The sequence below is a fragment of the Procambarus clarkii genome, chromosome 24, assembly GCF_040958095.1.
Source record: "Procambarus clarkii isolate CNS0578487 chromosome 24, FALCON_Pclarkii_2.0, whole genome shotgun sequence".
NCBI lineage: Eukaryota > Metazoa > Arthropoda > Malacostraca > Decapoda > Cambaridae > Procambarus > Procambarus clarkii.
In genome coordinates this window covers 34413747-34434508 of record NC_091173.1, presented here as the reverse complement: position 1 = coordinate 34434508, position 20762 = coordinate 34413747, and the positions used below count along the sequence as shown (strand labels likewise).

At 51.0% G+C, this 20762-nt stretch overlaps 1 protein-coding gene across 1 annotated transcript; it reads right to left on the bottom strand.

Annotated features, from left to right (window-relative positions):
* Window positions 1–16662: 16662 nt before the first annotated feature.
* Window positions 16663–19959, bottom strand: LOC138368011 (streptococcal hemagglutinin-like). Its single transcript, XM_069330301.1, has one exon. The coding sequence runs from the start codon at window positions 19957–19959 to the stop codon at window positions 16663–16665; it is 3297 nt and encodes a 1098-aa protein (XP_069186402.1).
* Window positions 19960–20762: the final 803 nt, after the last annotated feature.

Below are 20762 nucleotides of genomic sequence, written 5' to 3'. Positions count from 1 at the left end.
CAAGGATGGTCTAGTTTACGACCAGGTGGTCTGGTTACGACCAGGATGGTCTAGTTACGACCAGGATGGTCTGGTTACGACCAGGATGGTCTGGTTACGACCAGGATGGTCTGTTACGACCAGGATGGTCTGGTTACGACCAGGATGGTCTGGTTACGACCAGGGTGGTCTGGTTACGACCAGGGGTCTAGTTACGACCAGGGTGGTCTGGTTACGACCAGGATGGTCTAGTTACGACCAGGATGGTCTGGTTACGACCAGGATGGTCTGGTTACGACCAGGATGGTCTGGTTACGACCAGGATGGTCTGGTTACGACCAGGGTGGTCTGGTTACGACCAGGATGGTCTGGTTACGACCAGGATGGTCTGGTTACGACCAGGATGGTCTGGTTACGACCAGGGTGGTCTGGTTACGACCAGGATGGTCTGGTTACGACCAGGGTGGTCTGGTTACGACCAGGGTGGTCTGGTTACGACCAGGGTGGTAGGTTACGACCAGGATGGTCGGTGTTACGACCAGGGTGGTCTGGTTACGACCAGGATGGTCTGGTTACGACCAGGGTGGTATGGTTACGACCAGGGTGGTCTGGTTACGACCAGGAGTGGTCTAGTTACGACCAGGGTGGTCTGGTTACGACCAGGATGGTCTGTTACGACCAGGTGGTCTGGTTACGACCAGGATGGTCTAGTTTACGACCAGGGATGGTCTGGTTACGACCAGGATGGTCTGGTTACGACCAGGATGGTCTGGTTACGGACCAGGGTGGTCTGGTTACGACCAGGATGGTCTGGTTACGACCAGGTGGTCTGGTTACGACCAGGATGGTCTGGTTACGACCAGGGTGGTCTGGTTACGACCAGGGTGGTCTGGTTACGACTAGGGTGGTCTAGTTACGACCAGGGTGGTCTGGTTACGACCAGGATGGTCTAGTTACGACCAGGATGGTCTGGTTACGACCAGGATGGTCTGGTTACGACCAGGATGGTCTGGTTACGACCAGGGTGGTCTGGTTACGACCAGGGTGGTCTGGTTACGACCAGGGTGGTCTGGTTACGACCAGGATGGTCTGGTTACGACCAGGGTGGTCTGGTTACGACCAGGATGGTCTGGTTACGACCAGGATGGTCTGGTTACGACCAGGGTGGTCTGGTTACGACCAGGGTGGTCTGGTTACGACCAGGGTGGTCTAGTTACGACCAGGGTGGTCTGGTTACGACCAGGATGGTCTAGTTACGACCAGGGTGGTCTGGTTACGACCAGGATGGTCTAGTTACGACCAGGATGGTCTGGTTACGACCAGGGTGGTCTGGTTACGACCAGGATGGTCTAGGTTACGACCAGGGATGGTCTGGTTACGACCAGGATGGTCTGGTTACGACCAGGGTGGTCTGGTTACGACCTAGGATGGTCTAGTTACGACCAGGGATGGTCTGGTTACGACAGGTGGTCTGGTTACGACCAGGGTGGTCTGGTTACGACCAGGGTGGTCTGGTTACGACCAGGATGGTCTGGTTACGACCAGGGTGGTCTGGTTACGACCAGGGTGGTCTGGTTACGACCAGGGTGGTCTGGTTACGACCAGGGTGGTCTGGTTACGACCAGGGTGGTCTGGTTACGACCAGGGTGGTCTGGTTACGACCAGGGTGGTCTGGTTACGACCAGGGTGGTCTGGTTACGACCAGGGTGGTCTGGTTACGACCAGGGTGGTCTGGTTACGACCAGGGTGGTCTGGTTACGACCAGGATGGTGTAGTTACGACCAGGATGGTCTGGTTACGACCAGGGTGGTCTGGTTACGACCAGGGTGGTCTGGTTACGACCAGGGTGGTCTGGTTACGACCAGGGTGGTCTGGTTACGACCAGGGTGGTCTGGTTACGACCAGGGTGGTCTGGTTACGACCAGGATGGTCTGGTTACGACCAGGGTGGTCTGGTTACGACCAGGGTGGTCTGGTTACGACCAGGGGTCTAGTTACGACCAGGGTGGTCTGGTTACGACCAGGGTGGTCTGGTTTACGACCAGGATGGTCTGGTTACGACCAGGATGGTCTGGTTACGACCAGGGTGGTACTGGTTACGACCAGGGTGGTCTGGTTACGACCAGGGTGGTCTGGTTACGACCAGGGTGGTCCTGGTTACGACCAGGATGGTCTGGTTACGACCAGGGTGGCTGGTTACGACCAGGGTGGCTGGTTACGACCAGGGTGGTCTGGTTACGACCAGGGTGGTCTGGTTACGACCAGGGTGGTCTGGTTACGACCAGGGTGGTCTGGTTACGACCAGGGTGGTCTGGTTACGACCAGGATGGTCTGGTTACGACCAGGGTGGTCGGTTACGACCAGGGTGGTCTGGTTACGACCAGGGTGGTCTGGTTACGACCAGGGTGGTCTGGTTACGACCAGGGTGGTCCTGGTTACGACCAGGCTGGTCTGGTTACGACCAGGGTGTCTGTTACGACCAGGGTGGTCTGAGTTACGACCAGGGTGGTCTGGTTACGACCAGGTGGTCTGGTTACGACCAGGGTGGTCTGGTTACGACCAGGGTGGTCTGGTTACGACCAGGGTGGTCTGGTTACGACCAGGAGTGGTGTGTTTACGACCAGGATGGTCTGGTTACGACCAGGGTGGTCTGGTTACGACCAGGGTGGTCTGGTTACGACCAGGATGGTCTAGTTACGACCAGGATGGTCTGGTTACGACCAGGGTGGTCTGGTTACGACCAGGGTGGTCTGGTTACGACCAGGGTGGTCTGGTTACGACCAGGATGGTCTGGTTACGACCAGGGTGGTCTGGTTACGACCAGGGTGGTCTGGTTTACGACCAGGGTGGTCTGGTTTACGACCAGGGTGGTCTGGTTACGACCAGGGTGGTCTGGTTACGACCAGGGTGGTCTGGTTACGACCAGGGTGGTCTGGTTACGACCAGGATGGTGTAGTTACGACCAGGATGGTCTGGTTACGACCAGGGTGGTCTGGTTACGACCAGGGGGGTCTGGTTACGACCAGGGTGGTCTGGTTACGACCAGGATGGTCTGGTTACGACCAGGGTGGTCTGGTTACGACCAGGGTGGTCTGGTTACGACCAGGGTGGTCTGGTTACGACCAGGGTGGTCTGGTTACGACCAGGGTGGTCTGGTTACGACCAGGGTGGTCTGGTTACGACCAGGATGGTCTGGTTACGACCAGGGTGGTCTGGTTACGACCAGGATGGTCTGGTTACGACCAGGGTGGTCTGGTTACGACCAGGATGGTCTGGTTACGACCAGGATGGTCTGGTTACGACCAGGATGGTCTGGTTACGACCAGGATGGTCTGGTTACGACCAGGGTGGTCTGGTTACGACCAGGATGGTCTGGTTACGACCAGGATGGTCTGGTTACGACCAGGATGGTCTGGTTACGACCAGGGTGGTCTGGTTACGACCAGGATGGTCTGGTTACGACCAGGGTGGTCTGGTTACGACCAGGGTGGTCTGGTTACGACCAGGGTGGTCTGTTACGACCAGGAGTTACGACCGGGGTCTGGCTTACGACCAGGGTGGTCTGGTTACGACCAGGGTGGTCGTAGTTACGACCAGGGTGGTCTGGTTACGACCAGGATGGTCTAGTTACGACCAGGGTGGTGTCTGGTTACGACCAGGATGGTCTAGTTACGACCAGGGTGGTCTGGTTACGACCAGGATGGTCCTAGTTACGACCAGGTGGTCTGGTTACGACCAGGATGGTCTAGTTACGACCAGGATGGTCTAGTTACGACAAGGATGGTCTAGTTACGACCAGGGTGGTCTGGTTACGACCAGGATGGTCTAGTTACGACCAGGATGGTCTGGTTACGACCAGGATTGTCTAGTTACGACCAGGATGGGCTAGTTACGACCAGGATGGTCTGGTTACGACCAGGATGGTCTAGTTACGACCAGGTGGTCTAGTTACGACTAGGGTGGTCTAGTTACGACCAGGGTGGTCTGGTTACGACCAGGATGGTCTGTTACGACCAGGATGGTCTGTTACGACCAGGATGGTCCTGGTTACGACCAGGATGGTCTGGTTTACGACCAGGATGGTCTGGTTACGACCAGGGTGGTCTGGTTACGACCAGGATGGTCTGTTACGACCAGGATGGTCTGGTTACGACCAGGATGGTCTGTTACGACCAGGGTGGTCTGTTACGACCAGGGTGGTCTGGTTACGACCAGGGTGGTCTGGTTACGACCAGGATGGTCTAGTTACGACCAGGGTGGTCTGGTTACGACCAGGGTGGTCTGGTTACGACCAGGATGGTCTGGTTACGACCAGGGTGGTCTGTTACGACCAGGGTGGTCTGGTTACGACCAGGATGGTCTGGTTACGACCAGGGTGGTCTGGTTACGACCAGGGTGGTCTAGTTACGACCAGGGTGGTCTGGTTACGACCAGGATGGTCTGGTTACGACCAGGATGGTCTGGTTACGACCAGGGTGGTCTGGTTACGACCAGGATGGTCTGGTTACGACCAGGATGGTCTGGTTACGACCAGGATGGTCTGGTTACGACCAGGGTGGTCTGGTTACGACCAGGTGGTCTGGTTACGACCAGGATGGTCTGGTTACGACCAGGGTGGTCTGGTTACGACCAGGGTGGTCTGGTTACGACCAGGATGGTCTGGTTACGACCAGGGTGGTCTGGTTACGACCAGGATGGTCTGGTTACGACCAGGGTGGTCTGGTTACGACCAGGATGGTCTGGTTACGACCAGGGTGGTCTGGTTACGACCAGGGTGGTCTGGTTACGACCAGGATGGTCTGGTTACGACCAGGGTGGTCTGGTTACGACCAGGGTGGTCTGGTTACGACCAGGATGGTCTGGTTACGACCAGGGTGGTCTGGTTACGACCAGGGTGGTCTGGTTACGACCAGGGTGGTCTGGTTACGACCAGGGTGGTCTGGTTACGACCAGGGTGGTCTGGTTACGACCAGGGTGGTCTGGTTACGACCAGGTGGTCTGGTTACGACCAGGATGGTCTGGTTACGACCAGGGTGGTCTGGTTACGACCAGGATGGTCTAGTTACGACCAGGATGGTCTGGTTACGACCAGGGTGGTCTGGTTACGACCAGGGTGGTCTGGTTACGACCAGGGTGGTCTGGTTACGACCAGGGTGGTCTAGGTTACGACCAGGATGGTCTGGTTACGACCAGGGTGGTCTGGTTACGACCAGGGATGGTCTGGTTACGACCAGGGTGGTCTGGTTACGACCAGGAGGTCTGGTTACGACAGGGTGTCTGGTTACGACCAGGGTGGTCTGGTTACGACCAGGGTGGTCTAGGTTACGACCAGGGTGGTCTGGTTACGACCAGGATGGTCTAGTTACGACCAGGGTGGTCTGGTTACGACCAGGGTGGTCTAGGTTACGACCCAGGGTGGTCGGGTCGGACCAGGATGGTTGGGTGGTGGTTACGACAGGGTGGTCTAGTTACGACCAGGATGGTCTGGTTACGACCAGGATGGTCTGGTTACGACCAGGATGGTCTGGTTACGACCAGGATGGTCTGGTTACGACCAGGATGGTCCTGGTTACGACCAGGATGGTCTGGTTACGACCAGGATGGTCTGGTTACGACCAGGGATGGTCTGGTACGACCAGGATGGTCTGGTTACGACCAGGATGGTCTGGTTACGACCAGGGTGGTCTGGTTACGACCAGGATGGTCTAGTTACGAACCAGGATGGTCTGGTTACGACCAGGATGGTCTAGTTACGACCAGGGTGGTCTGGTTACGACCAGGAGTGGTCTGGTTACGACCAGGGTGGTCTGGTTACGACCAGGATGGTCTAGTTACGACCAGGGTGGTCTGGTTACGACCAGGGTGGTCTGGTTACGACCAGGGTGGTCTGGTTACGACCAGGGTGGTCTAGGTTACGACCAGGATGGTCTGGTTACGACCAGGGTGGTCTGGTTACGACCAGGGTGGTCTAGGTTACGACCAGGGTGGTCTGGTTACGACCAGGATGGTCTGGTTACGACCAGGATGGTCTGGTTACGACCAGGGTGGTCTGGTTACGACCAGAGTGGTCTGGTTACGACCAGGATGGTCTGGTTTACGACCAGGGTGGTCTGGTTACGACCAGGATGGTCTGGTTACGACCAGGGTGGTCTGGTTACGACCAGGGTGGTCTGGTTACGACCAGGGTGGTCTGGTTTACGACCAGGGTGGTCTGGTTTACGACCAGGATGGTCTGGTTACGACCAGGGTGGTCTGGTTACGACCAGGGTGGGTCTGGTTTCGACCAGGGTTGGTCTGGTTACGACCAGGGTGGTCTAGTTACGACCAGGGTGGTCTGGTTACGACCAGGATGGTCTGGTTACGACCAGGGTGGTCTGGTTACGACCAGGATGGTGTAGTTACGACCAGGGATGGTTGTAGTTACGACCCAGGATGGTCTGGTTACGACCAGGATGGTCTGGTTACGACCAGGGTGGTCTGGTTACGAACCAGGGTGGTCTGGTTACGACCAGGATGGTCTGGTTACGACCAGGGTGGTCTGGTTACGACCAGGGTGGTCTGGTTACGACCAGGGTGGTCTGGTTACGACCAGGATGGTCTGGTTACGACCAGGGTGGTCTGGTTACGACCAGGGTGGTCTGGTTACGACCAGGGTGGTCTGGTTACGACCAGGGTGGTCTGGTTACGACCAGGATGGTGTAGTTACGACCAGGATGGTCTGGTTACGACCAGGGTGGTCTGGTTACGACCAGGGTGGTCTGGTTACGACCAGGGTGGTCTGGTTACGACCAGGATGGTCTGGTTACGACCAGGGTGGTCTGGTTACGACCAGGGTGGTCTGGTTACGACCAGGGTGGTCTGGTTACGACCAGGGTGGTCTGGTTACGACCAGGGTGGTCTGGTTACGACCAGGGTGGTCTGGTTACGACCAGGGTGGTCTGGTTACGACCAGGATGGTCTGGTTACGACCAGGGTGGTCTGGTTACGACCAGGTGGTCTGGTTACGACCAGGGTGGTCTGAGTTACGACCAGGATGGTCTGGTTACGACCAGGGTGGTCTGGTTACGACCAGGGTGGTCTGGTTACGACCAGGGTGGTCTGGTTACGACCAGGGTGGTCTGGTTACGACCAGGGTGGTCTAGTTACGACCAGGGTGGTCTGGTTACGACCAGGATGGTCTGGTTACGACCAGGATGGTCTGGTTACGACCAGGGTGGTCTGGTTACGACCAGGGTGGTCTGGTTACGACCAGGGTGGTCTAGTTACGACCAGGGTGGTCTGGTTACGACCAGGATGGTCTGGTTACGACCAGGAGTGGTCTGGTTACGACCAGGATGGTCTGTTACGACCAGGGTGGGTCTGGTTACGACCAGGATGGTCTGGTTACGACCAGGGTGGTCTGGTTACGACCAGGGGTGGTCTGGTTACGACCAGGGTGGTCTGGTTACGCCAGGGATGGTTTCTGTTACGACCAGGGTGTCTGGTTACGACCAGGGTGGTCTGGTTACGACCAGGGTGGTCTGGTTACGACAGGATGGTCTAGGTTACGACCAGGGTGGTCTGGTTACGACCAGGGTGGTCTGGTTACGACCAGGGTGGTCTGGTTACGACCAGGGATGGTCTGGTTACGACCAGGATGGTCCTGGTTACGACCAGGGTGGTCTGGTTACGACCAGGGTGGTCTAGGTTACGACCAGGATGGTCTGGTTACGACCAGGATGGTCTGGTTACGACCAGGATGGTCTGGTTACGACCAGGGTGGTCTGGTTACGACCAGGGATGGTCTGGTTACGACCAGGGTGGTCTGGTTACGACCAGGATGGTTGAGTTACGACCAGGATGGTCTGGTTACGACCAGGATGGTCTGGTTACGACCAGGGTGGTCTGGTTACGACCAGGATGGTCTGGTTACGACCAGGGTGGTCTGGTTACGACCAGGGTGGTCTGGTTACGACCAGGATGGTCTGGTTACGACCAGGGTGGTCTGGTTACGACCAGGGTGGTCTGGTTACGACCAGGGTGGTCTGGTTACGACCAGGATGGTCTGGTTACGACCAGGGTGGTCTGGTTACGACCAGGGTGGTCTGGTTACGACCAGGGTGGTCTGGTTACGACCAGGATGGTCTGGTTACGACCAGGATGGTCTGGTTACGACCAGGATGGTCTGGTTACGACCAGGGTGGTCTGGTTACGACCAGGGTGGTCTGGTTACGACCAGGATGGTCTGGTTACGACCAGGGTGGTCTGGTTACGACCAGGGTGGTCTGGTTACGACCAGGATGGTCTGGTTACGACCAGGGTGGTCTGGTTACGACCAGGATGGTGTAGTTACGACCAGGATGGTCTGGTTACGACCAGGATGGTCTGGTTACGACCAGGGTGGTCTGGTTACGACCAGGATGGTCTTCTTACGACCAGGGTGGTCTGGTTACGACCAGGGTGGTCTGGTTACGACCAGGGAGGTCTGGTTACGACCAGGATTGTCTGGTTACGACCAGGGTGGTCTGGTTACGACCAGGGTGGTCTGGTTACAACCAGGGTGGTCTGGTTACGACCAGGGTGGTCTGGTTACGACCAGGGTTGGTCTGGTTACGACCAGGTGGTCTGGTTACGACCAGGGTGGTCTGGTTACGACCAGGATGGTCTGGTTACGACCAGGATGGTCTGGTTACGACCAGGATGGTCTGGTTACGACCAGGGTGGTCTGGTTACGACCAGGATGGTCTGGTTACGACCAGGGTGGTCTGGTTACGACCAGGATGGTGTAGTTACGACCAGGATGGTCTGGTTACGACCAGGGTGGTCTGGTTACGACCAGGGTGGTCTGGTTACGACCAGGGTGGTCTGGTTACGACCAGGGTGGTCTGGTTACGACCAGGATGGTCTGGTTACGACCAGGATGGTCTGGTTACGACCAGGATGGTCTGGTTACGACCAGGGTGGTCTGGTTACGACCAGGGTGGTCTGGTTACGACCAGGATGGTCTGGTTACGACCAGGGTGGTCTGGTTACGACCAGGGTGGTCTGGTTACGACCAGGATGGTCTGGTTACGACCAGGGTGGTCTGGTTACGACCAGGATGGTGTAGTTACGACCAGGATGGTCTGGTTACGACCAGGATGGTCTGGTTACGACCAGGGTGGTCTGGTTACGACCAGGATGGTGTAGTTACGACCAGGATGGTCTGGTTACGACCAGGGTGGTCTGGTTACGACCAGGATGGTCTGGTTACGACCAGGATGGTCTGGTTACGACCAGGGTGGTCTGGTTACGACCAGGGTGGTCTGGTTACGACCAGGATGGTCTGGTTACGACCAGGATGGTCTGGTTACGACCAGGGTGGTCTGGTTACGACCAGGGTGGTCTGGTTACGACCAGGGTGGTCTGGTTACGACCAGGGTGGTCTAGTTACGACCAGGGTGGTCTGGTTACGACCAGGGTGGTCTGGTTACGACCAGGGTGGTCTGGTTACGACCAGGGTGGTCTGGTTACGACCAGGGTGGTCTGATTACGACCAGGGTGGTCTGGTTACGACCAGGATGGTCTGGTTACGACCAGGATGGTCTGGTTACGACCAGGGTGGTCTGGTTACGACCAGGATGGTCTGGTTACGACCAGGGTGGTCTGGTTACGACCAGGGTGGTCTGGTTACGACCAGGGTGGTCTGGTTACGACGAGGATGGTCTGGTTACGACCAGGGTGGTCTGGTTACGACCAGGGTGGTCTGGTTACGACCAGGATGGTCTGGTTACGACCAGGGTGGTCTGGTTACGACCAGGATGGTCTGGTTACGACCAGGGTGGTCTGGTTACGACCAGGATGGTGTAGTTACGACCAGGATGGTCTGGTTACGACCAGGGTGGTCTGGTTACGACCAGGGTGGTCTGGTTACGACCAGGATGGTCTGGTTACGACCAGGGTGGTCTGGTTACGACCAGGATGGTGTAGTTACGACCAGGATGGTCTGGTTACGACCAGGGTGGTCTGGTTACGACCAGGATGGTCTGGTTACGACCAGGATGGTCTGGTTACGACCAGGGTGGTCTGGTTACGACCAGGGTGGTCTGGTTACGACCAGGATGGTCTGGTTACGACCAGGATGGTCTGGTTACGACCAGGGTGGTCTGGTTACGACCAGGGTGGTCTGGTTACGACCAGGGTGGTCTGGTTACGACCAGGGTGGTCTAGTTACGACCAGGGTGGTCTGGTTACGACCAGGGTGGTCTGGTTACGACCAGGGTGGTCTGGTTACGACCAGGGTGGTCTAGTTACGACCAGGGTGGTCTGGTTACGACCAGGATGGTCTAGTTACGACCAGGATGGTCTGGTTAAGACCAGGATGGTGTAGTTACGACCAGGATGGTCTGGTTACGACCAGGATGGTGTAGTTACGACCAGGGTGGTCTGGTTACGACCGGGGTGGTCTGGTTACGACCAGGATGGTGTAGTTACGACCAGGGTGGTCTGGTTACGACCGGGGTGGTCTGGTTACGACCGGGGTGGTCTGGTTACGACCGGGGTGGTCTGGTTACGACCAGGGTGGTCTGGTTACGACCAGGGTGGTCTGGTTACGACCGGGGTGGTCTGGTTACGACCAGGGTGGTCTGGTTACGACCGGGGTGGTCTGGTTACGACCGGGGTGGTCTGGTTACGACCAGGGTGGTCTGGTTACGACCAGGGTGGTCTGGTTACGACCGGGGTGGTCTGGTTACGACCAGGGTGGTCTGGTTACGACCGGGGTGGTCTGGTTACGACCGGGGTGGTCTGGTTACGACCAGGGTGGTCTGGTTACGACCAGGGTGGTCTGGTTACGACCGGGGTGGTCTGGTTACGACCAGGGTGGTCTGGTTACGACCAGGGTGGTCTGGTTACGACCAGGATGGTCTGGTTACGACAAGGATGGCGTAGTTACGACCAGGGTGGTCTGGTTACGACCAGGATGGTCTGGTTACGACCAGGATGGTCTGGTTAAGACCAGGGTGGTCTAGTTACGACCAGGGTGGTCTAGTTACGACCAGGATGGTCTAGTTACGACCAGGATGGTCTGGTTACGACCAGGATGGTGTAGTTACGACCAGGATGGTGTAGTTACGACCAGGATGGTGTAGTTACGACCAGGATGGTGTAGTTACGACCAGGATGGTCTAGTTACGACCAGGATGGTCTAGGTACTGAAACAACCAATATACATATAAGTACAGAGTTGGTCGGTTGGTCGGCCTGGCCTGCAGAGCTGCCAGCCGTGCATCAAATTATTTAACGTGTGAACTACTGGCTGTATTTAAGAATTTGAACTCAGTGGTTGACTAAGTAGTAAGCAGCCATTAGGTAAGTTATTTTGTAGTGTTTTGTTAAGTGTTTGGATATAACTCATTAGAGAATTTGGATGGTTATAGTACAAGCTTTTTACAGTATGTTGCCTGGAGAAGCAAGCAGATCCAGTTTGCTCATGGCTACCTGTGAGGGAGGTTGTGTCAATGTTGCCTGCAGGATATTCCCCCCCCCCTTCCCCTGTCGTGTTCCTTTATGTATTTGCCACCATGCTTATATTACTGAATTTTGTGAATTATGAATGCAACTTACAACAAGGATCACTCACAGTGTTCATTTAGGAAGATTGAAGTGTAAGAAGATAGTGTACTTGGACACTGTTTAAGGGCCAGATATTAAAAGTTGTTTAATGTCTATCAAACTTTTTTGACTTGTTGTATATGAAAAGCGTTGCAACTGTTCCAAGTTTTAGTATCACAGCCTAAATAGAAAGACAAAAATTTTTTGTCAACTAATTTTCAATAATACTCTACAACCACAAGTTTGGATTGAAATCATTTTTATGACACTCATCTATCACATTAGCATATAATAAAGGATCTACTCAGGCGGATTATCAAAAATATGATTAGTTTTACTAATAACAATTGTCAAAGTTCCACAAAAATTTATGCCAAAATCTTGTGCTTATAAACATTTATAATATCAACAAAGGACTTTAGGGATTACGTATTTTGTATTAATTGTAGAGACATAAACTCTACATATAAGGTATAATTTTAATGTAAATTGAATAAAAAATTAAAGAGTAGAGTCACTTTTACGTTACTTGACAGTAAATGAAGTCAAAGATTCTGCCACCTGTGGCTGAGGTTAACATCAACCAATTTCCTCCAAAATTGGCACCATTACAGAAAGGCTTAGGTGCAGTAAGGTGTATAAGTTTCATGAAAATCGCCCGATAAAAAAATGAGAAATAAATTAGAAGAAAAAATCTTATTTTTTCAACTAAATATTCTTTGGATAAAAGTAATAATTATTTTATCATATGTTTTTGTGATAGCTGACAGTCATAGACATGATTTCAGTTGACACTTGTGTTTGATGTTAATTTTTGAACATTTTCAAAAAATGTTGACATAATTAAAAAAAAAAAATTCTCCCTCTCTATCTATACTACGATGCTGTGACTCGGACCAGTTGAAGCCTTTTTCATATACAACTAGTCAAGAAATTTCGATTTTTTTGAATAAGTTTTCATTTATTGCATATTTGGGCGATATGCTCCCCCCCCCCCAACCCCTAATATTCTTTGGTTATTAGTTTTCTATCACCTGAGTGTTAATTCTTGCCTAATATATTGTACGTGTAAATCCTTGCTTCTCTCACACAGGAGTATTGGATCTAAACGTAAATGTTATGAGGCAAGATAATGGGTTATAAATAATAATAATAATAATAGTAGTAGTAGGTTATTTAGGTAAAAGTAACTCATACATAGAGAATGAGTTAGACAGAATGTTGGAGTAATAGATACAGCTAGTATCTATTGCAGCTTTACTATGCCTAAAGCCACTAATACACACAGCGCTTTTGGGCAAGGTCAGTCAGGTGCAGTCACAGTGAAAGGTTGTGTTAGCTGGATCTCAAATTGTAGTAATATTATTATAGCAATAATGGAAGGATTAGTGAAGGAATTGATGAATCTAGTTGGAACTCTGAGAGCAGAGATAGATTCCCTACGGGAGGAGGTATGACAGCTGAAACATCGAGAAGAAACGAAGGAGGAGACCAATATTAACAAGACCTCGTCGTGGAAAGTCGTTAAGGACAGGGGTCTTAAGAAGACCTTGACAAGGCCGACTTCAGACGCTCTAAGGACTTCAAATTCATTGGCCGTGTTGAAAAACGAGTGTTGTGGTGAGACTGCAGTTCACTCGCAAGGGAAATCAAGGAAGCACAGGCCTCTCAAAGCGCTCAGAAAGTTAAGGAGGTACCTAAGCGAATTTTGGTTGTGGGAGATTCCCAGGTGAGGTATTTAGACAGGAAGTTTTGTGCCAGAGATAGGGGGGAACAGGTTAAGGGTCTGCTATCCGGGAGTTGGAATTGGAGATATTGTTGACAACATGAAAGTTATTATGACGGGAAATGGGAACAAACCCATTATTTGTATTAGTGCAGGGGGTAATGATGTTGGACGAGTTAGCAGTGAGGAACTGACACAGAAATTTAACAAAGCCATAGAATTAGTTAGGAGCAAGGGAGGAATCCCGATCATATGTGGCATTCTTCCAAGAAAGAGCGTTGGGAATGAATGGTTGTCGAGGGCACTTGGTGTCAATTGCCGGCTGGAAAGATATTGCAAATCAAATGCAATATCTTTCATAGACAACTGGGAACACTTCTATGGAAGAAATGAAATGTATGCTCGTGATGGGGTGCATCTTTCGAGGGCTGGGGTTGTTGCTGTTGCGAACTCGTTGGAACCAGTGGTTAGAGGTGTTTGTTTGGATTTAAACTGTTAGTAGATAGAGGTATGGGAATTGATAGGGAGGAAGGAAGTAATAAAAGTATGTGTTTGTTGGAGAAACAAATTGGCAAAATGATCAGTGAAAGAGAAGGGCCTCAAAATAACAATTCACTTAGAGTATATTACACTAACAGTAGAAGTCTAAGAAACAAAATGAAGTAACAAATCCACAAGGGCCGTGACGAAGATTCGAACCTGCGTCCGGGAGCATCCCAGACACTGCCTTAATCGACTGAGCTACGACAAGGTAAAAGAGTTGAAACCGAAGATCTACTGAACTTACTGGATCCCGTAGCCCTACTACGGGATCCAGTAAGTTCAGTAGAACTTCGGTTTCAACTCTTACTCTGTCGTAGCTCAGTCGATTATGGCAGTGTCTGGGATGCTCCCGGACGCAGGTTCGAATCCTCGTCACGGCCCTTGTGGATTTGTTCATTTGATGCATCACGTTAGTGTGATCTCTGTGTGTAACAAATTAACGAGTTAAATGCTCTTAACTGTACAGAAAAAATAGATATTATTGCACTTACCGAAATGTGGATGAATGTAGAAACTAGAGAATTATTAGCTGAATATCAAATAAATGGATTTAAACTATTTCACACAGATAGCTATATTAGACGAGGAGGGGGAGTAGCTATATATGTTAGGGAAAATTTGAAATGTAGTCTCAAAGAAGGAATCAAAACTGAACCACATACAGAAATATTTGGATAGAATTAAACGAAAGAGCAAATAATCTTATAATAGGAGTTATATACAGGCCACCAAACTTAAACAGGATGGAAGCAAAGCACCTATGGGATGAAATATCTAGAGTATCTAGGTCTAGCAGTATTTGCGTCATGGGTGACTTTAATTTCAGTGGAATAAATTGGTCTAACAAAACAGGAAATAATGAAGCAGACGATTTCCTAGAATTAATTGACGATTGCTTTCTTACCCAACACATTAAGGAACCAACTCGGGAAAATAATATTTTAGATTTAGTGTTAACTAACAGGGAAACACAAATGAATTACATCGAAATAGGGAGTGAGCTAGGGAACAGTGATCTTGAGGTTATCTTGAGATGATTTCGGGGCTTTTTTAGTGTCCCCGCGGCCCGGTCCTCGACCAGGCCTCCACCCCCAGGAAGCAGCCCGTGACAGCTGACTAACACCCAGGTACCTATTTTACTGCTAGGTAACAGGGGCATAGGGTGAAAGAAACTCTGGCCATTGTTTCTCGCCGGCGCCTGCGATCGAACCCAGGACCACAGGATCACAAGTCCAGCGTGCTGTCCGCTCGGCCGACCGGCTCCCCGTGATCACAAAGAAATCAGATTTAGCAAAGAATGGAATAGACCTGTAGGAGAAAATTCTGTTAAAGTGCCAGATTTTCGAAAAGCTGATTTCAATAGCCTAAGAAATTTTTTGGGTCAAATACATTGGAAAGTCTTGGGCATGGGGGTGTGGGCCGGTCTTAGAGCGAGACATGAACCCAGCGATAGGTGACGTAAATGGGGATTTCGATGTGGATTCAAAATATAACTTATTTAAGAATATTCTAAACAAAGCACAGGAACGTAGTATACCATACAAATTGAATAGATCGAATACTAATGACCCAAAGTGGATAACAAAGGATTTGAAGAACCTTATAGGTAAAAAGAGAGCTTGGTACAAAAGGATTAAGAATGGGGACGTCAGTTTAGAACAGGAATTCGTACAACTGGTTAGAAATGTTAAAAAAGAGATAAGGAAAGCAAAAAGAAACTATGAAGTTCGCATAGCAGAGCAAGCGAAGAGAAATCCTAGTTTTTGTTTCTAAGTTATATCGAACTAAGACTAGGGAAAGGATAGGTCCATTAAAAACTGAGACAGGTCAAATAACGGATAATGACGAGAAGATGAGTAGTATTTTAAATAAATATTTTATATCTGTATTTACTAAAGAAGAACTTAACAATATGCCTTCAGCCGAACAAGTCTATGTGGGTGGGGACGAGGACAGGTTGACTAGTTTAGCAGTTACCAGGGAGGATGTAATTAAACAAATAGTAAAACTCAAACCAAACAAATCCCCAGGGCCGGATGAAGTGTTTGCCAGGGTGCTTAAAGAATGCAAAGAGGAGCTTTGTGAGCCACTGTCTACCATACGTAATAAATCAATAGAGTCAGGCAGAGTGCCAGAGTCATGGAAGGTAGCTAATGTGGTACCAATTTTTAAGAAAGGAGATAGATCACTTGCGTCAAACTATTGGCCAATTAGCCTAACGTCTGTTGTGGGAAAGTTACTTGAATCGATAATTGCAAATACAATTCGTCTTCATCTTAAAAAAACATAAATTAATAAATGAGTCGCAACATGGTTTTACAAATGGCCGTTCATGTTTAACAAATTTGTTATCTTTTTATTCCAGCATAGTTGAGGCAGTTGATAGTGATAAGGATTGCGATGTTGTGTATCTTGACTTTAGCAAAGCTTTTGATACAGTGCCACATGAAAGACTGATTAAAAAAAATAGAGGCTCATGGTATTGGGGTGCTATATTAAGCTGGATTATGGCATGGCTATACCAAAGGAAACAGAAAGTTAGTATAAATGGGGTTAAGTCAGAGTGGGATAATGTTGTTAGTGGAGTACCTCAAGGCTCTGTCCTGGGACCTCTGTTGTTTATAATATATGTAAATAATTTAGATTCAGGTTTGAGTAGCAACATTTGCAAATTTGCCGATGATACAAAAATCGGTAGGGAAATTAACACGGAAGAAGACTCACTATCACTTCAAGTTGATCTAAATAGGGTTTTGAAATTGTCAAAAGATTGGCAAATGCAGTTTAATGCTGATAAATGTAAAGTTGAGGCTAGGTAATGATGATAGAGTTACAAGATACGAGCTAGATGGTGTTGAGATTGCGAAGTCGGATTGCGAAAGGGATCTGGGAGTTATGATTAGCTGCAATACTGACCTTGCGGGCAGCAGAAATACTGACCTTGCGGGCAGCAGTAATACTGACCTTGTGGGCAGCAGTAATACTGACCTTGCGGGCAGCAGTAATACTGACCTTGCGGGCAGCAGTAATACTGACCTTGTGGGCAGCAGTAATACTGACCTTGCGGGCAGCAGTAATACTGACCTTGCGGGCAGCAGTAATACTGACCTTGCGGGCAGCAGTAATACTGATCTTGCGGGCAGCAGTAATACTGACCTTGCGGGCAGCAGTAATACTGACCTTGCGGGCAGCAGTAATACTGACCTTGCGGGCAGCAACAATACTGACCTTGCGGGCAGCAACAATACTGACCTTGCGGGCAGCAACGATACTGACCTTGCGGGCAGCAGTAATACTGACCTTGCGGGCAGCAGTAATACTGACCTTGCGGGCAGCAGCAATACTGACCTTGCGGGCAGCAGTAATACTGACCTTGCGGGCAGCAACAATACTGACCTTGCGGGCAGCAGTAATACTGACCTTGCGGGCAGCAGTAATACTGACCTTGCGGGCAGCAGTAATACTGACCTTGCGGGCAGCAGTAATACTGACCTTGCGTGCAGCAACAATACTGACCATGCGGGCAGCAGTAATACTGACCTTGCGGGCAGCAGTAATACTGACCTTGCGGGCAGCAGTAATACTGACCTTGCGGGCAGCAACAATACTGACCTTGCGGGCAGCAGTAATACTGACCTTGCGGGCAGCAACAATACTGACCTTGCGGGCAGCAGTAATACTGACCTTGCGGGCAGCAACAATACTGACCTTGTGGGCAGCAACAATACTGACCTTGCGGGCAGCAGTAATACTGACCTTGCGGGCAGCAGTAATACTGACCTTGCGGGCAGCAGTAATACTGACCTTGTGGGCAGCAGTAATACTGACCTTGCGGGCAGCAGTAATACTGACCTTGTGGGCAGCAGTAATACTGACCTTGCGGGCAGCAGTAATACTGACCTTGCGGGCAGCAGTAATACTGACCTTGCGGGCAGCAGTAATACTGATCTTGCGGGCAGCAGTAATACTGACCTTGCGGGCAGCAGTAATACTGACCTTGCGGGCAGCAGTAATACTGACGTTGCGGGCAGCAACAATACTGACCTTGCGGGCAGCAACAATACTGACCTTGCGGGCAGCAACGATACTGACCTTGTGGGCAGCAGTAATACTGACCTTGCGGGCAGCAGTAATACTGACCTTGCGGGCAGCAGCAATACTGACCTTGCGGGCAGCAGTAATACTGACCTTGCGGGCAGCAACAATACTGACCTTGCGGGCAGCAGTAATACTGACCTTGCGGGCAGCAGTAATACTGACCTTGCGGGCAGCAGTAATACTGACCTTGCGGGCAGCAGTAATACTGACCTTGCGGGCAGCAACAATACTGACCTTGCGGGCAGCAGTAATACTGACCTTGCGGGCAGCAGTAATACTGACCTTGCGGGCAGCAGTAATACTGACCTTGCGGGCAGCAACAATACTGACCTTGCGGGCAGCAGTAATACTGACCTTGCGGGCAGCAACAATACTGACCTTGCGGGCAGCAGTAATACTGACCTTGCGGGCAGCAGTAATACTGACCTTGCGGGCAGCAGTAATACTGACCTTGCGGGCAGCAGTAATACTGACCTTGCGGGCAGCAACAATACTGACCTTGCGGGCAGCAGTAATACTGACCTTGCGGGCAGCAACAATACTGACCTTGTGGGCAGCAACAATACTGACCTTGCGGGCAGCAGTAATACTGACCTTGCGGGCAGCAGTAATACTGACCTTGCGGGCAGCAGTAATACTGACCTTGCGGGCAGCAGTAATACTGACCTTGCGGGCAGCAGTAATACTGACCTTGCGGGCAGCAACAATACTGACCTTGCGGGCAGCAGTAATACTGACCTTGCGGGCAGCAGTAATACTGATCTTGCGGGCAGCAGTAATACTGACCTTGTGGGCAGCAGTAATACTGACCTTGCGGGCAGCAGTAATACTGACCTTGCGGGCAGCAACAATACTGACCTTGCGGGCAGCAACAATACTGACCTTGTGGGCAGCAGTAATACTGACCTTGCGGGCAGCAGTAATACTGATCTTGCGGGCAGCAACAATACTGACCTTGCGGGCAGCAACAATACTGACCTTGTGGGCAGCAACAATACTGACCTTGCGGGCAGCAACAATACTGACCTTGTGGGCAGCAGTAATACTGACCTTGCGGGCAGCAGTAATACTGACCTTGCGGGCAGCAGTAATACTGACCTTGCGGGCAGCAACAATACTGACCTTGCGGGCAGCAGTAATACTGACCTTGTGGGCAGCAATAATACTGATCTTGCGGGCAACAGTAATACTGACCTTGCGGGCAGCAACAATACTGACCTTGCGGGCAGCAACAATACTGACCTTGCGGGCAGCAGTAATACTGACCTTGCGGGCAGCAGTAATACTGACCTTGCGGGCAGCAGTAATACTGACCTTGCGGGCAGCAACAATACTGACCTTGCGGGCAGCAGTAATACTGACCTTGCGGGCAGCAGTAATACTGACCTTGCGGGCAGCAGTAATACTGACCTTGCGGGCAGCAACAATACTGACCTTGCGGGCAGCAGTAATACTGACCTTGCGGGCAGCAACAATACTGACCTTGCGGGCAGCAACAATACTGACCTTGTGGGCAGCAGTAATACTGACCTTGCGGGCAGCAGTAATACTGACCTTGCGGGCAGCAGTAATACTGACCTTGCGGGCAGCAACAATACTGACCTTGCGGGCAGCAGTAATACTGACCTTGTGGGCAGCAATAATACTGATCTTGCGGGCAGCAGTAATACTGACCTTGCGGGCAGCAACAATACTGACCTTGCGGGCAGCAGTAATACTGACCTTGCGGGCAGCAGTAATACTGACCTTGCGGGCAGCAACAATACTGACCTTGCGGGCAGCAGTAATACTGACCTTGCGGGCAGCAGTAATACTGACCTTGCGGGCAGCAGTAATACTGACCTTGCGGGCAGCAGCAATAGCGCGGGTGTAAGCGCTGGACTCGCCACACCCAGAACCAACGTGGAAGGCGACGCCCACAATGTTCAGACGAAGGGTGCGAGCAGCCACCAGCAGCTCCCGGGTCTCCTCCGGCAGTGCTCCGAACTTCTCTCCTAAACTAAATATGGCCTCAGAGGCGTCGCTGCGGATCCGGAGCACCATCCTTGATAGATAAGGTTGGGAGAGTATTAGTTTACAACTGTTGCTTGCATCAGCTGCAGGATGAGGGACTGTTGATATATCACATGTGTTTGTTTGTTTGTCTTGAGAATGGCAGTCATTATTATTGGTGTCATATTATTATGGATTTAAAACTTTTAACACTTTCTATATCAAGTATTATATGAATTTTTGTAATGATCACTGGCTGACTGATTTACGGGAAAATTCTATGTATGACCAAACATCAAGTTACGTAATAAAAGCTTCCGAAAGTGATATATTAACTTACAATGCGTTATAAAGGAGAATACAGTACCAACTTACTGGGCTTCAGGATAAATGGCCTTGACCTTGTGTAGTTCTAGCACACTGTCAAACGTCATCAAGGGAACATTTAGCTCCTTTGCTCGACGGATGTGTGACGGGGCCTTACAGGGGTTAGCGAAGATGATGCGCCTAGGATGTGCCCCCAGCCCCAGCACCTGCTCCAGCTCTGCCTGCACCACACAAACACTGCACGTCACCACTTATAGCCAACACAACGTGTATTATGTCTACTTATATATCTACAGTTATACATTTAGTCATATATTTGTGCATCAAAGAGTTCAGTGGTGGAAAGTGTAGAAAAACAAGGACCCAAAATTTCCTGAATTTACCTGAGGGCCACTAACACATTAGTGGCCTCAATGAGGACCAGAAGCCGGCGGCTTGTCAAAAGGCACCCCCCCCCCTCTCCCTATTTGTCCTGACGATATTTTCAAGGTGGATTTTGAAGATCAGCAGAGTAAAAGGCATTTAGG

What these genes read in the sequence shown, in the direction of transcription:
- LOC138368011 (XM_069330301.1), bottom strand. Translation starts at nt 19,959, where the DNA reads ATGGTGCTCCGGATCCGCAGCGACGCCTCTGAGGCCATATTTAGTTTA.